General features: G+C 33.6%; 3 protein-coding genes across 17 annotated transcripts in view; 2 read left to right on the top strand and 1 right to left on the bottom strand.

Moving 5' to 3' along the window:
• Nucleotides 1-1,492, top strand: part of LOC140673443 (uncharacterized) — a 159,949-nt gene extending 158,457 nt beyond the window's left edge. For 3 of the 5 annotated variants that reach the window (XR_012048061.1, XR_012048057.1, XR_012048058.1), the window contains one exon: nt 802-886. Coding sequence is in view for 1 of the 5 variants with exons in the window: in XM_072906433.1 (XP_072762534.1) it covers nt 295-393; nt 802-984 (282 nt within the window). In the remaining 4 variants the exon portion in view is untranslated. Of the gene's footprint in view, nt 1-294; nt 394-801; nt 1,033-1,286 lie in introns of those variants that run through there. The other 2 variants (XM_072906433.1, XR_012048060.1) reach the window with 2 other exon arrangements.
• Nucleotides 1,493-1,803: 311 nt separating this feature from the next.
• Nucleotides 1,804-3,161, top strand: LOC140673261 (uncharacterized). Its single transcript, XM_072906115.1, has 4 exons — nt 1,804-2,153; nt 2,237-2,335; nt 2,530-2,675; nt 2,870-3,161. The coding sequence occupies exons 1-4, from the start codon at nt 1,920-1,922 to the stop codon at nt 3,030-3,032; spliced, it is 642 nt and encodes a 213-aa protein (XP_072762216.1). The 5' UTR covers nt 1,804-1,919; the 3' UTR covers nt 3,033-3,161.
• Nucleotides 3,162-3,229: 68 nt separating this feature from the next.
• The window catches only part of LOC140673240 (neural-cadherin), a 192,860-nt gene continuing 181,382 nt past the window's right edge, over nt 3,230-14,707 (bottom strand). For 10 of the 11 annotated variants that reach the window (XM_072906041.1, XM_072906040.1, XM_072906046.1 and 7 more), the window contains 14 exons: nt 14,337-14,610; nt 13,980-14,188; nt 13,552-13,884; nt 13,175-13,381; nt 12,747-13,018; nt 12,291-12,496; nt 12,064-12,206; nt 11,356-11,967; nt 10,799-11,099; nt 10,462-10,651; nt 10,073-10,314; nt 9,317-9,532; nt 9,081-9,236; nt 3,230-8,957 (listed from right to left, as the gene is read on the bottom strand). In XM_072906041.1, coding sequence (XP_072762142.1) covers nt 8,848-8,957; nt 9,081-9,236; nt 9,317-9,532; nt 10,073-10,314; nt 10,462-10,651; nt 10,799-11,099; nt 11,356-11,967; nt 12,064-12,206; nt 12,291-12,496; nt 12,747-13,018; nt 13,175-13,381; nt 13,552-13,884; nt 13,980-14,188; nt 14,337-14,610 — 3,471 coding nt within the window. In that variant the 3' untranslated portion in view covers nt 3,230-8,847. Of the gene's footprint in view, nt 8,958-9,080; nt 9,237-9,316; nt 9,533-9,559; nt 9,932-10,072; nt 10,315-10,461; nt 10,652-10,798; nt 11,100-11,355; nt 11,968-12,063; nt 12,207-12,290; nt 12,497-12,746; nt 13,019-13,174; nt 13,382-13,551; nt 13,885-13,979; nt 14,189-14,336; nt 14,611-14,707 lie in introns of those variants that run through there. The other variant, XM_072906048.1, reaches the window with a different exon arrangement.

Genomic DNA, 14,707 nt, shown 5'->3' with positions numbered 1-14,707 from the left:
GTAAATCCTGGACCGCTATTATTTAAGATTGACTCATTTTAAATAGAGAGGAAAAGATATTTTCATATAGTGCTCTTGAACAAAAGAATAAAAGAATAGAATTATTAATATAAAAGAATAAAATATATATATATATATATATATATATATATATATATATATATATAAAGCGTAATTATGGAGTAAAGAGTATTAAAATATTAAAATAATAAATTGATTAATATTTGATTGATTAAAAAAAATAATACCGCATTATTAAATAAAAAATAATCAAAAGCCGGTTTTATCATACAGATGTTGATAGCTGCATTGAGTACTAATTTAGCAATTCGTATGATATGGGTACCAATGATGCACGCAATCTTCTGTCTGACTCAAGAATCTAGTAGATGGGTATGTAACATCCACAAAAAATATAATGTCACTCTGTAATGATCATAATTTTTAATTTTTTCAATTACTTATATAATTTTATTCTCATAACTCTTTTTTTAAAAATTATCGTCAATAACAACAATGATAAATATATTGTATAAAATTATGTTTCTGTGTCATTCGCTAAAAATATATAAAGCTCCCACAATTCGAAATGCGCTCTCTCTTAAAGAATCAGTGATACTAATTAATGAAATCACATCCTATGTTTCTCCAGTTTATGTTTCACTGAATATGTCTGTAAGATTTCTATTAATTGATTTTTCTCAGTAAGATTTTACTGTTTACACTGCCACTTATAATCAAATCACTTATCAGTGTGATAATATACTTATTTTATTTAAGAAACTACATATTTTGTTTCAGTTATTTTGGTTGAGTACCACGATAGGTTGGGATAGTTATTCATGGTTGGCTTCAATCGCGGATTATATGGCTACAGAAAGCGCAGCGACATACATGGCATTTTGCATGTCGTTATTATCCTTCGTGTGGATGCTGGACGCCACCGAATCCCTGGACACATTTCTGGATACGTGGAGCAAGTAGTGAATCCTGATAACTTCAAAATCTTATCTGCAAAATTGTCATTGACATGTAATAAAACTACAATGCAATTTTTTTTTTTCATTTATGAACATATACAATTTCTCGTCTTGTTAATAGAAAAAAAATTACTTCTTGAGATACTTTCAGTTTCATTATAATATTTAAAACAATTGCTTATTCATTTTATCAAAAATCCTCAACAAAAAATTTTATTCATATTTTATTATTTGTAAAAGATATCGAGTATATTATAAGTTCTACGATTGTCAAATCTAATAACAATTTCTCTTATTTTTCGGAAGACGTTTACAATTCATAAATGTTGCAAAACGTCACAAACGTAAAAAGAAGAGGATTACATTCAGCAATCCTGAAGTGACTAAATCTTTTATTGTATTTGTCGAATAAATCCATTTACGATGAGTCACAGAAGTTACAGCTTTTATTAATCTGTTACATTTTTATTGCTTATGTCTTTGTGTTTAATAAATATTTATTTGTAAATTTATTTAAATTATTATATTTGTCATTACATTTGTCTACGTTGCATAAGTACAAGAATAAATCATATTTTTCTCTACATTTTATCGGTTTAGTTCTAAAACAAACAAATCAGAATTTAAATAAAAATTAGATTAAATAGCAATTTTTAGAGTGGTATTATTTTACATGAATTTATATTTATTCTCTCTATTATAATTTAACGATGCTTTATATTTATATGATAAATATATACATTTTAATGAAATTTTTCAATTTTGGAGATTTTCTGTTTGGAAAGCTTTATTTTCAATAATCTAACAAATTGGAAATTGCAAAGCTGACTTCATATCATAAATGCCATTGAAAAATATTTGCTCTCTTTTGAAAATCAATATAACTTGTAAATTAAATCCGAATGGCTAAAGCACGATTTTTTGATATCATTCTACAACATGGTGCGATTACTGTACACGATATGGGCATTAATGCTCAACAGCTTCAAAATACCGATATTTCAAACGTGCTTCGCTAACGTTATGGAAGACGAATTCGGTATTCCTTTAATATCAAGTCCACCGATTACCACATTCTTAATCGCAACAAGTGTCTACGTTATCGTCGTTAATTCCACGATATTTCCACAATCTTTTCGACAACCGAAACCCATCTTTATGTGTTTGTATGAGGTTAGTGTGACGATAAAAATTCCATTTCATTATCTTTTTTGCAATTTTAAATTGCTGTTTTTCTTTTACATTTCCGATTGCAGTTTCTAGTAACAGCGTTCTTTTTGGAATTTGTTATTGCTTGTATATGGACACCGATAGACGTACTGGTCTTGAGCACGTTGCCAAAGAATATTTGTCATGTAATGATGTCTGCCCTTCTACTTATCTTTCATAATATTTAATTAACAAACGCTTCTTGATAATATTGCTTAAAAATATCTATTTCAAGTTACAATACTTTCGATTGTACATTTGCATGTATGAAGATTTTACTTGAATTTTTACAACTAATTTATGCAAAATTTCATACTTACTTAAAACTTAATTTGAGCAGACACTTAAGCGATTGGAATTGGAAAATGCAGCCAACGTATTGAATGCAAACAAATCATTCATGACAATACTTACAAATGGAATAGCAACAACGATTCTTTTCACTACTCTTTATGTTACAAGAGCCGTCGATTTCAAGGAGCTTACGTGAGTTTGGCGATGTTTCGTTCTGAAAATTTTTCTGTTATTTATGGCATAAATATTGCAGAATCTACGAATCCTTTATTTTGAAAATTCCTAAGTTGAACATTGACGTTCTTATTAAAAGTTACTCTAAATTTTGATATATATTATTTAAAAAAATAAGCGGTTCATGTAACGTAAATTAATCGTAAATTCAGGGATAACGGAGTAATGTATTTCCTATCGCATTTGAGAACGAAACTGTGGCAACGTATACGAAGCGAACTTCCAGAAATTAAAACTAATAAAGAAAATAATTGTCGTTGCAACAATCGCAGGAAAAATCGTAGTAAAAATCGTGCAAACAATCAGCGCAGATAGCGCTTTAATATCGAGAAAAATTTCGCGCCACGGAAGATGGAAATTATTCTACTCAAGAGTCTCTAAATCTAAATTCTCACGATAATTTTCAAGTATCGATATACATATGAGTCATGCAAATAACGGAGCAAAAAGGGATATAATTTAATCTAACGAAAATAAATTTGTTTTCCACAACATTATCGTTCCATCAACCGTTTTATGAAAAAGAAGGCATTTATTTCGTTCGAACTGAAGTGTAAAGTACAAATGGTATAGATAATATAGTGGTAATAATGTAATAATTATAATCGTTAATAAATATCAATTTAATTAATAATACGGTGTGTCCCAGTATATACTGCAGGTTATTAATATTAATATTATTATAATTATATATATACGGTAATTGTACTAATGGGATGTGTTCAGTGGCAGCGTTACATTATGTAATAATATGTATATCTTACAGTGATCTCTCTTTTCATTAACCGACAGATAACATTTTTTTCTCTTTCTTTTTTTTCGCTCTACAACCATTGTCTTGCTTCGCTCCGAAAGGACATTATGATCCACGACATTGTAAAAGAACACCTCTCGTAAATATTAATAAATTGCTCGAAATTGTGCAAGAATCAATTATTCTTCAAGTTTTATTTTTTAATTTATTTTTATATCGTGCAGCGCAATATTTTAATTTTCTTCAATCTCACCAACTTTTTTTCTCTATATAGAATATATTTTTCATAAATGTGTTGATGCATTTTGCATTTGCTTCTTTTCTTGTACAGCAAAAATTTGAAGGAAAATTTAAATAGACAAGAAAGAGTCCGATATTATATATTATGATGTTTAATTAATTTTTATAGAAATAATAATTTAATAATTTAATTTTGTAAATAAACACTATTCTTATATAAGAAAAAAAAAAAATAAAAACAATTATTTAAAATCCAAAGTATACGAAAACGAAATGTCCTTTCTTGCTTTTCATGAGATGCGATGAAGCAGATTAATGCCCTTTCAATTTTTGTCTTTTTTATTCCCATCTGTCTCTCATTTCCATCTCTTTGAAACTGTGAACGGAATTCGGTTACATTACGTGTTAATTACGAGTTTCACTCGCGCTCGGCCCTGTAGTACCCCGTTTACAAAGTATTATCTTTGTGCACGATTGGGCAGTGCTTAGAAAAAGGGTTGAGGATATGTAGGATGGGTGTAATTTTCCTTCTTTTATATTTCGCGAGAAATGGAGGCGTCCAGAAGAGTAACACCGATTTAGATAAAATTTAATGTAAAATGAGATCTTTTAAAAAATTCCGTAAGTACTTAGACGATAAATTCCCCTGTATTACAAAAGGGAACATTCGAACTAATTCGCGCCTTCGTTTACAATGCCAATTTTCTGGAATTACACGCACGAATCAAGCAAGCATAAAGCACTAATCTAACGACGATAAATAACTTTGAGCCGAATCTTTTTACTATTAATTATATCAATTGCACCGAAATTGCGTTTTGGAATGACTTTAAGGAACGTGACGTTTCTTTAGTTTTCCTTCCTTCTTTCTCTTATCTTAAATCTTCCAACACCGTTCGTTAAAAGTAAGTACGAGTAAAGTCAGTCGGTCGCAAAAGAAATCGTGTGTTTCTTTTTGTCTCGCGGATTCCCTTTCCTGATTTATAGATTATTTCCAAATCTCAGGCAAAAAATTGAAACCGATATAACTTTGTGAGTTAAATTTTCAACGCCACACTTACATGTCAGTCGTCGACTTTTATGATTAATATAATGTTACATAATCTTATATATACGTAATATATAAATTATTTTAGATCATCTTTCTTTGTATGTCCGTTACAAAATTTAGATTTATCGTGAGATTGTACTAAAAACAGGTAAGAACATATTTGAAGATATTTAAAGGAGACATTGTAGAGATATCCAAAATATGTATATTAATTTTTTAGACGTATATTTTAAATGTCTTTAAGATATTTCACAGATATCCTTGCGTTGTTGCAATACCGGTTTCAATCTTTGCATTCCTTCAACCATACTTTGGAATATTTTAGATTGTATTTTTTGCCGTATATTCTCTGCGATCGTCGCGCTAACGCATAGTCTTTCGCGAAGTTTTTATGCAAAACTGTCGAGAAGGTGTACATACGGTGTACGGGTCGAGCGAACGAAGGAGACTTCGAGTCTCGTCGATGTACAGATACGCAATCAATCGCTATCGCAAATCTTTGCGTAGAATGAAAAGTGTTTTGGGATGTGTAAAATCGATTGCTATATCAATTTATATTTAGTTATGTAAAATCTGCTTAGAAAATTTACTCTAAACAGAGATCAAATACATTGACATTTAATGATCGAAAAATTTTTCTTGTATTTATGTTAGACTAAATTGAGATGTATTATTTTGGATTATATGTTTAAAATAAAAGGACAAGGATTTATCATTATCTTGATTCTCGAGTCGAACAAGCGATCGATCACATCTCATCGACGTGTTCACTCGTATAATCAAACCGTCTTTCTTTTTTATCTTTTTCTTTTTGCCACTGTACACACGCAATGCACGCTTGCGCGCTACTCAATACAGTTACTCAACGATAATTCTTTCGTCCTTCAATAATAATCCCCATTCAAATACTGTCTCTGCTTAGAATCTACTTTACGGAATCGAGCACATGATAAGAAATGGATAGACTAAAGGATCTAGGATGAACGGTGGGCTTCGATGAGTCAGGCGTGCGGGCACCGAGAGATCATGACAGTTCAAATAATAAACATCGTATATATACACAAATCTTAATGTAAGACTAAAAACTTATTAAAATTTAACATAAATCTTTTTGTCAATTTTAATGCATTGAGATATAGCTTTCTCTACGTTCTCGATATTTCCTCTTTATGCAATGAAATTTTACTACAAAAGACACGAGATAAGTAAGCTCAAGATGACAAATAAACACGTGAAACTAAAATTGTATCTATTGCTAATGAACTTATTGCTCGCAGTGGAATTATTGCCGTATCATAACGCGGTGATAAAATTACATCGAACATTCGTTGTAGTTCGAAAAAAATTTCTATTTCTATATCAAATATCTATCATTCAGCCATTAATTTTTACAAAATTTACTGGCCAATTTAAGAATAGAAATTATAACAACTATTTTATACATTGCCTTTGAAATCTGTTGGTTATTACTCAGTACAATGTAAGTGCCTAAAAAAAATGTTCTTTTGTTTCGTTGGATGCGTCAAAGCTCGGTGCTCGCAGTCCTCGGGAGCAACGCTTGTACGCGGGACGTGTGTTTAAGATAGGTAGATGTAGACATACGCAACTTAATATCACAAATTCGTTGAGAAACCATACGCAAACACGATCATTGATAGGACAGTTATACAGCGTTGCGCAGTGACGCAGGATACTGCGCGCGCCGGCACACTCATACACATGTTAATTACAATATTCGTACAAGTGCTTACGACGTACATCTTTATAACGCCATCTCTCTCTAAGTGGTAAATTGACTATTAATAATTCCCGTTGAGAATTTTACAGGTTTCAGTCGGGGGGCTCGGTGCGTGAAAAGTTCTTTTCGCGAAAGGCGCGATGACATAATCAAGCATGCACGAGAATTTCGTCGAGCTCCTTGTGTCACGGAGATTTCTTTTTTAAGTCGATTGTTCACTTTCATTCTCTGCATACACAATCGACTTTTCTAATTTTGTCGAGATAAAAAATCGGAAATATTCTTCCTAATTCGTCAATTAGTTCACATCACAGACTTCTCTAAATTATATATGATATTATTCTATATATTATATATATATAGAGAAGTTTGTGTTCACATTCTGATTGAAAAATCGCATTGTGATATGAACAGTTTTTTCCTCTATTTTTGTATATATTAATCTTTATCTTTTTTTTTAAATCACACACACACAGTTTTTGAAATAAAAAAGAAAAAAAGAGAGAATTTTCGGCAATTTATCGAAAGTTTGTAAAAACTCTCTCTCTCTTTCTCTCCGGTGTGAATTTTAAATAGAAAATAATTTTAATACACAAGTGCTAATTTTCTAGAAATTGTTTCCAGATGTAGGAAAACGTTTAAGAAATCCGATCTATATCGAAACGACGCATCGTCAAACCGTTCGAGATAATTAGAATCCGAAATCTTAGCATATTTTTCTTCTTTTATTCTCGGCTCTCTCCTCGTGCACGCGTATTTCATATACTCCATCGTGCCATGTTCTTTCGCGCTCCGAATTCTCCTATATCTCCCCTCTCTTCGATGACGTAAAATAAATATTAAAACTATTTTGAGATATATCAACGTGAGCATAGTTTAGCGGATGCGTATCATCTCATTTCTCGTGTTGTCTGTATGTTCGTATGTGTCCTCTGTCTGTATGTATAATATATATTTGTATTTATATTTATATTTATATATATTTATATATATTTGTATTTATACTTAGACTTTTTATGTGTCTCCGCTATATTAAAATTATAATAATTACATTACGCGCACGATAAATTCGTGCTTTCTCTCTATCAACGCGAGTTACTTTTCTCTCTTTTCTTGGACTTTCTCGTTAATCATTCTCTCTTTTCCGCTTCGTCGTGCGTTCTCTCTTCTATATATATATATATAAATATTTATAATATATATATATATTATAATATTTTTAATAGTATATAATACTATCACTAATGAGGATGGCGATGACGATGACGATGACAATGACGACAATGAGCCGATGTCGTGACAACTAATGATACCTTAACGTTAATCTATTATAGCAGACTATCTACGGTAGGATCGTTCGTCACGAACAAGAGTGTGCTGCTTTTAAAACTCCTCCGCGTTCAGGACAATGAAATGTATTCGTCGAGGATACGTCCTGTGGGACTCGTGTCGTGCAGAAGAACGAAGAAACGAAAAATTCACGCGACGGGAACCGTCGTCGACGAATCATGACATGCCAAGAGAACAATATCGTATTAACGTAAGTATGTGTATATGTTTAGATATGTGTGTGTGTGTGTGTGTTTATGTGTGTGTGTGAGAATGCCCTTGATTAACGTCGTTACAACACATCTAATATGTTCGCCCAAATCGCGACGATAAATAAATAAATAAACGATCCCGGTTGCGCGAAGACGACACGCTGATCTAAGATCCAACACTGATGACAACAACGCGATATACACCTACACGTATATATGTATATATAAGTGTACGTACGCGGGGGAGTAATTTACCCCGATAGTGACCGATGAGTGAGGAATTGATGCAATGAGGGGGGGAGGAGGGGAATCCGTTAGAAAAAGTCTCGTCGCGTATCTTTGGATATTTCACTATGTTTTACGTTACATAACGTACTATACAGATAGGTATGCAGCGACCTTTTTCTCTCCGCTTTTTCATTAACCATCTCTACCATTAACCATCCAGCATTATTGCAATCTTCGTTTTCGATCCCGAGTATATATGTATATATGCGTGTGTTGTGTATGTTTTTTGCACGCACCGCGGATGACGTAATGTTTAACGTCGCATGTCATAGTACTTTCACTAACAGCACAACTATGAGAATGCTGTTGTTCCTCGTTTGTCGAGAATTTATCACTCTCGACGAGGGACGCGCGTATCCCTCGGGATCCTCCAAATGTTCGTAATAGATCCTTGGCCATCCGACGTGACAGATCAGGTCGCTTCGATCAAGATCGCACGAGCACTCATTCGGATGATATGGATCGCATGACTCGATGTGATGTGATGTAGAGACTCGGCTGTACTTTTGGACGCTAATTTAGTCCTCCTCTTCACTTTCCTCCGCAGGACCATACATGTCGGCCAATTTATCGAATCTCGGACCCCAGGCGCCTAAATACTCGTACTCGTGTTGCTCATCATCTGTACCTGCATTATATTAATTTATTTGTGTTGTAAATGGAATAAAAAAATTAAAATTTTTAAGACTGGAAAAGGAAGAATAAAAAAGGAATCTTTTGAAAGATAATTTGAATTTGCCTTTTTCCATACCGGAGGCTAATGATTCCAAAGAACCTGCGGTGCTTCCGCCACCTTCGTAAGCGTAATTCCGCAAATCGTCAAAAGGCGGTGCGTTCGGGTCACTGTCAGCCCTCTTCTTGTGATCCTCGATAAAAATGCCGACATTCGGCTCCGGTCCAAGTGGATCTAAAGAAACGAGATACTCATTGATTATCAATTCTTGTAAGTTATATTGTTTTACAAGTAATAAAAAATATGATACGTACAGGCTACTTTACACGGAGGTATCTTGCCGCCCATTTCTGGTATCGGGCCACCGATTGGAATCTGCAGGGGCGTGATATCGAACGCGGTCATATCGTCTTCTCCGCCACCCTCATCGTCGTAGTTAATAATATTCTCCCTCACGTCGTCGTCCGGACCAGGATACTTTATGTGAGATTCTCGTCTTCTATTGTAGACGACGAATACCAACACAAGAACTGAAATATCGACAAAATTCATATTATCAAAGTTGAATGTGCAAAAATTAATCATTTCATCAATGTGAAAGTAATACTTCTCTTTTAATTCAAGCAAGTGCAACAAAAGTGTAACAAAGTCCACTGTGGAAACTAAATTTTTACGATGTTGCAATGTACAAAGCAGGTATCAGTTCTTGTCAGTTGAAACTTTTTTTTAAACGAAAGCTTATTAAAAAGTGTTTTTAAAAAAATGCAGTTTTTATTAGGACAAAATAAAAATTAAAGCAGTTAAAGTTTTCAAGTGCAAAGAGAGAATTGTGTAAAAGGAATAAAATAAAGAAACATAAGCTTTCGTAATGAAACTTGTTTTATTTTTCAATCAATCAGCCGGCTGTATGTGTGCCGCAAATATGAGAACTGAAACATAATTGGATGTGCTCAAACATAAAATAAAAGTTTTATATATTTAAAAACATAAAATAATAAAAATTTAAAAAGCATGCGTTAAATTATATATATTTAGCGTTCAAAATATTCGATCAATTTTAATATACTAACCAAGAATAATCAAAAGACAAACAAGAATAGCCGCCAATGCACCCATACTGAGCTTGAGCGTTTGGCCTTCTTGTACCAGTTCGCAGTTTTCGCCCCAAAAACCATCGGGACAGATGCATCGATATCGGAATCGCGGATCCTGATTGATGCATCTGCCACCGTTCAGACAAGGATAGTCGATGCACTCATTCTTATCCATACATCCTTTGTTATCCGGTGACGGAATCCTTCCTTCTCCGCAACTGTGCGAGGAAAGAAAAATATAATATTAATATTATATTAATTTATTAATTTTTTAATATTTTTTAAATAATATATAATATTATATTATAAATATAATATTAATCTTTCCAAAAATAAAAGAATAAACAAGCTTAAATAATACTTACGTGCAGTCGTACTCGTTCCATAGATCGATGCACTCGAAAGGATCTTGGCAAATGACATTGGCACACGGTTTATTCGATGGACAATTTCTTTCCAAGTTTCGCGCCATCGTTGCTTGACCCCATTGAGTACCGTTCATGGCAGGAGGTAATGGGAGATGTTTTCCTTCTAATCTTATATCATCCAAGCAACCTGAAATTTTTATTAAAAAATTGTATACGATTATATCAACAAATTTCTTTTATTAAAAAACAAGTCGAGATACAGAAATTATTAAAAGTCTCATGAGATGCAATAAATATATTTATAATTATTTTTTCGCAAAGTGATTTAAATTACCTTTTTGATAGTCTGCGTAAACTTCAAATGTGCGGACGCCAGTATATTCAGCCTTGCCACCGGCATAGACACCTTCCTGCTTATCTACCAAGAGCCATTGATGTCCTTCGAAAGAGAAGGTCTCGTTGAATCTTCGTCCTTCGCCACCATCCAGTTCCAAAGTCGCTGCAGATCCGTATCTCGATACTCTCACTGTATGCCATTGTCCATCATCAACAGCTATCGCCGAGAGCCAGATATCTCGCTCCTCTGTTCTAAGACTGTTCAGATTATACCTGAAGTGCAGTCTGCTGTCTTTGATCTAGAATTATAAAGATAAATGTTTCAATTGTTTTCATTATTCTCTTTTTAACAAGCTTGCTTTATTCAAAAGTTATGATAAATGCACACATATCTCGAGATATTTAAATCATTTTAATAAAAATATTATAATCATAAATTTTATAAAATTCAAAGAAAAATTGTAAATAAGAATAATGTAATATAATATTTTATAAAATTATAATTTATTATAATATAAAATATTTCAAATATTAAAATACATCGCAAACACTTACTTCCAAAATGGCGTATTCCCTGTTATGCTGATCGCTTACTCTGAAGAGCTCACCATGAATCTCGCGAGTGCGGAATCTGAGTTGCACTTGAGTAGAATATTTGTCCGGCTCGAAAGATAAAGCGTACTTGACGTAACTCTGTGGCTTGAAGGTGGTCGGGATCGTCGGCGTCATGCATCCGGGACCAGTCCAGCCGGGATTGCATTGGCACCTCGCTTCGGTAAAGCTGCCCACGCAGGTGCCGTGTTCCCAGCAGCGGAACGTCGCTTCTTGATTATTGCAGATCTCTTCTGTTTGCGGGCAACCGGCGACACTGTTTCGCGATAGGCCTGGATGAGCAAGATCATACAGTTTGCTGTTGTGGAAGAGGTTTTTAATACAGCCGTCAAAGCCCTTGCCGACCGGCATATGTTTCCATTTGTAGTGCGTCGGGTCGAATTGCTCCACGTAAAGACCGCCAATCTGTAATGGTGCGTTCACGTTTAGATATTCATTGAACGGTGGCACTGTTCCCGTAGCCTGACAGCTGGTGTCATTGAATTCCGGCGGGCTTCCGTCCTCTAGTTCAGATATATCCGCGGATTTGCAGTAATCGATAATGAGTTTGACAGTCTGCAAATAATAAGAATCACGTTTAAAATTGCTTTAAATTTATAAACAATAATCGCAAAAAATTATAAACAATCTTTCATATATCGATCACTTTACCTCTGTATTCCAAAAAATATCAAGCCGATGCCATTCGCCATCATCCAAGGTTTTCTTTGGCTTCACCTTCAATTCCAAAGTGCCGGATCCAAAATCAATCAGCAATCTTGGTATACCACGTTCCAATTCGACCGAAATAAAATCTGTTGGCATAATGAAACAAGATTATTGAGACAATGAATATATTGTAAATGATTATGTAATAAATATAAAAAATTAAGTCTTACCGGAAACCATCACTTCGTCGACTTCGGGAGGAACGATCGGACCATTGTACAATAATAATCCATCGGACTTCCTCGTAATAAATTCGAAACTCAAATGACTGTTATCGCACATTTCTAAAGCGGGATACCATGCCCAACCGTTGCCTCGAAAACTTCTGGCCGTTTGTTGACATCTCGGACCATTGTAGCCAGATGGACATTGACATCTAAAATAATACAAAAGAACGCTTGAGCTATGAGTTGGTAGTCAAAAAATAAAAATTATTTAAGAAAATTTTTGTTAATCCAACATATCCATTTTATTTTATTTCTCAATTGTCATTAGCAAACAACGACGTTTTTCTTAAAAAACAAAATTCGTATAATTATATTGTATAAATAATTATGCAAATAAATATATATAATTATATAAATATAATGTTCGTGATATATAGAGTTTGATTGATTTTTACTTACGATAATCCAAATCGATCTTCCACGCAGCGCCCGCCATTGTAACAAGGACTGTTCCTGCAGGACTCTCCCTTACTGAAGTTTCGCGCCCCGCAAGTACACTCGGCTATTACGTCTACACGTACGCCGACAAGAGCAGTCCTGTTTGCGTTCACCATGTATGGCAGGTTGCTGATATCCAGGGTGTTTGTGCAACTACCTTCACACATCTCGTTCTCGTAGTAACACTCGTCGATGCCGACCATAGTTATATTGATACCCACATCCTTCTCGATCTGTCATTTAAAAATGCATTTAAAAATTTTAAAAATCAATAAAAAAATGTTGATCATTTAAAAAAGGTTTAATCGACGGCACTTAAAAACTTAAAAACTGTTTAAAACTTTTTCTTTACAAATAGCCTTTACAATAGCCTTACAAATGACATTTACCTCTTCACGATGCATAAGCACAATGCCATTAAGCCTAACTGGTTTATAGTACAGCGAACCATGTGCAGCGAATCTAACATCTGTCAATGGTGGATGTACTCTTCTTAATTGGACACTGAATACATCTACGTTATCCCTATCTATGTTCAACAGGTGTGACAGCTTATCCCTAAATAAATCTGCTTTGCTCCGTGACAGAGTTTGATTCTGAAAAATCGACAAATAATCTCATATATTATTTCCTTCCACTGATTAAAATAAAAAGTTTTGTGCAGAATTTAAGATTTAAGTTTAATAAAAAAATATTATTAGTAAAATATATTAATAACTTATATATTTTTTAAATGTATATATTTAGTGAGATTTTAGATCCTTACTTGATAATTCCAGATACGAATAAAGTCCTCATCCGTTATCCCGGATATTCGAACCGAGCCTGAATTTAATACTGCTTCGTGCGGAATACTCTTCACGGTGACAGTTACGTTTGCAGGTACGTCTGTTTGTGTGTGTTTCCGATCGTAGACCTTAAACCGTAGATGATATTTGCCGTCGTGCGTGCCAGACTTCATGTAAATCATTCCTGTATCTTCATCGAGTCTAAATTGTGCGTGCTCCAGTCCTTCCCAATAAAATTTCTTGTCCGGCAAATCCCAGTCGTCCAGATCGTACACGTAGACTCTACCTATTTCAGTATCCGGCGATTGTCCCTGAAAATTTATTATAAAATATAGATTTATTTAGTTTAAGCAGTTTACACGAAAATTAAAATTTTAATTTAGTGTAATTTAATGTAAATACGTACTGCGTAATTATATACAAAGATTTCCTTGGAACCAGGTTGCATTTTATTATCATTAACATCCCCTATAATAACCGTTAAAGTACTAGTCCCAGACATAGAAGGATTTCCAGAATCCTTGATGACGATGGGAATTAAAAACTCCTTTTGTTGTTCCCTATCAAAGGATCGCAAAGATGACACTACAGCCATTCCATCTCCATTGGCTCCCTCTGCAAAAATAACGAGAATATGAATAATGGATTATTTACATTTACATTATTTTAATTAAAATATTTTATTATAAAAAAGAATAAATAATAAAAAAACTTCTATAAAATAATTTGTAATATTGTAATAAATTTAGTTAATCAAACTTACTGTTATCGCTCTCAACTTTAAAGCTAGCTCTGATAACATCGTTTGCATTAGGATCCATTCTGAAAGTGAATGGTGGGCCATTGCTCCTTGATCGGTCATCATCATCGGTAGCGAGAATCTCGACGACCTTTTTCGTTTGTGCATACTCTGGTAAAACAGGTCGATAGTCCTTGAGGAATCTCGGTGGATTGTCATTAATGTCTTGTACAACGACTGTCAAGGTGGCTGTCGCGGTCTTGGGTGGTATTCCATCATCGATTGCCAAAATTTTAACCTAAGGCAATAAATCATTTAATTAATTTTTATTACGATTTTTTGATAATATAATTAAATGTAATAATTTATATCCATCTGTTAATTTATATTGACAT

This window comes from Anoplolepis gracilipes, chromosome 14 (assembly GCF_047496725.1).
Source record: "Anoplolepis gracilipes chromosome 14, ASM4749672v1, whole genome shotgun sequence".
Classification (NCBI taxonomy): Eukaryota; Metazoa; Arthropoda; class Insecta; order Hymenoptera; family Formicidae; genus Anoplolepis; species Anoplolepis gracilipes.
This window is presented reverse-complemented; position numbering and strand designations above follow the sequence as displayed.

Coding starts and splice junctions, on each gene's coding strand:
- LOC140673261 (XM_072906115.1), top strand. CDS start 1,920: ATGGTGCGATTACTGTACACGATATGGGCATTAATGCTCAACAGCTTC. Junction 2,154..2,236: donor TCTTTATGTGTTTGTATGAG/GTTAGTGTGACG, acceptor TTCCGATTGCAG/TTTCTAGTAACAGCGTTCTT. Junction 2,336..2,529: donor TGCCAAAGAATATTTGTCAT/GTAATGATGTCT, acceptor TAATTTGAGCAG/ACACTTAAGCGATTGGAATT.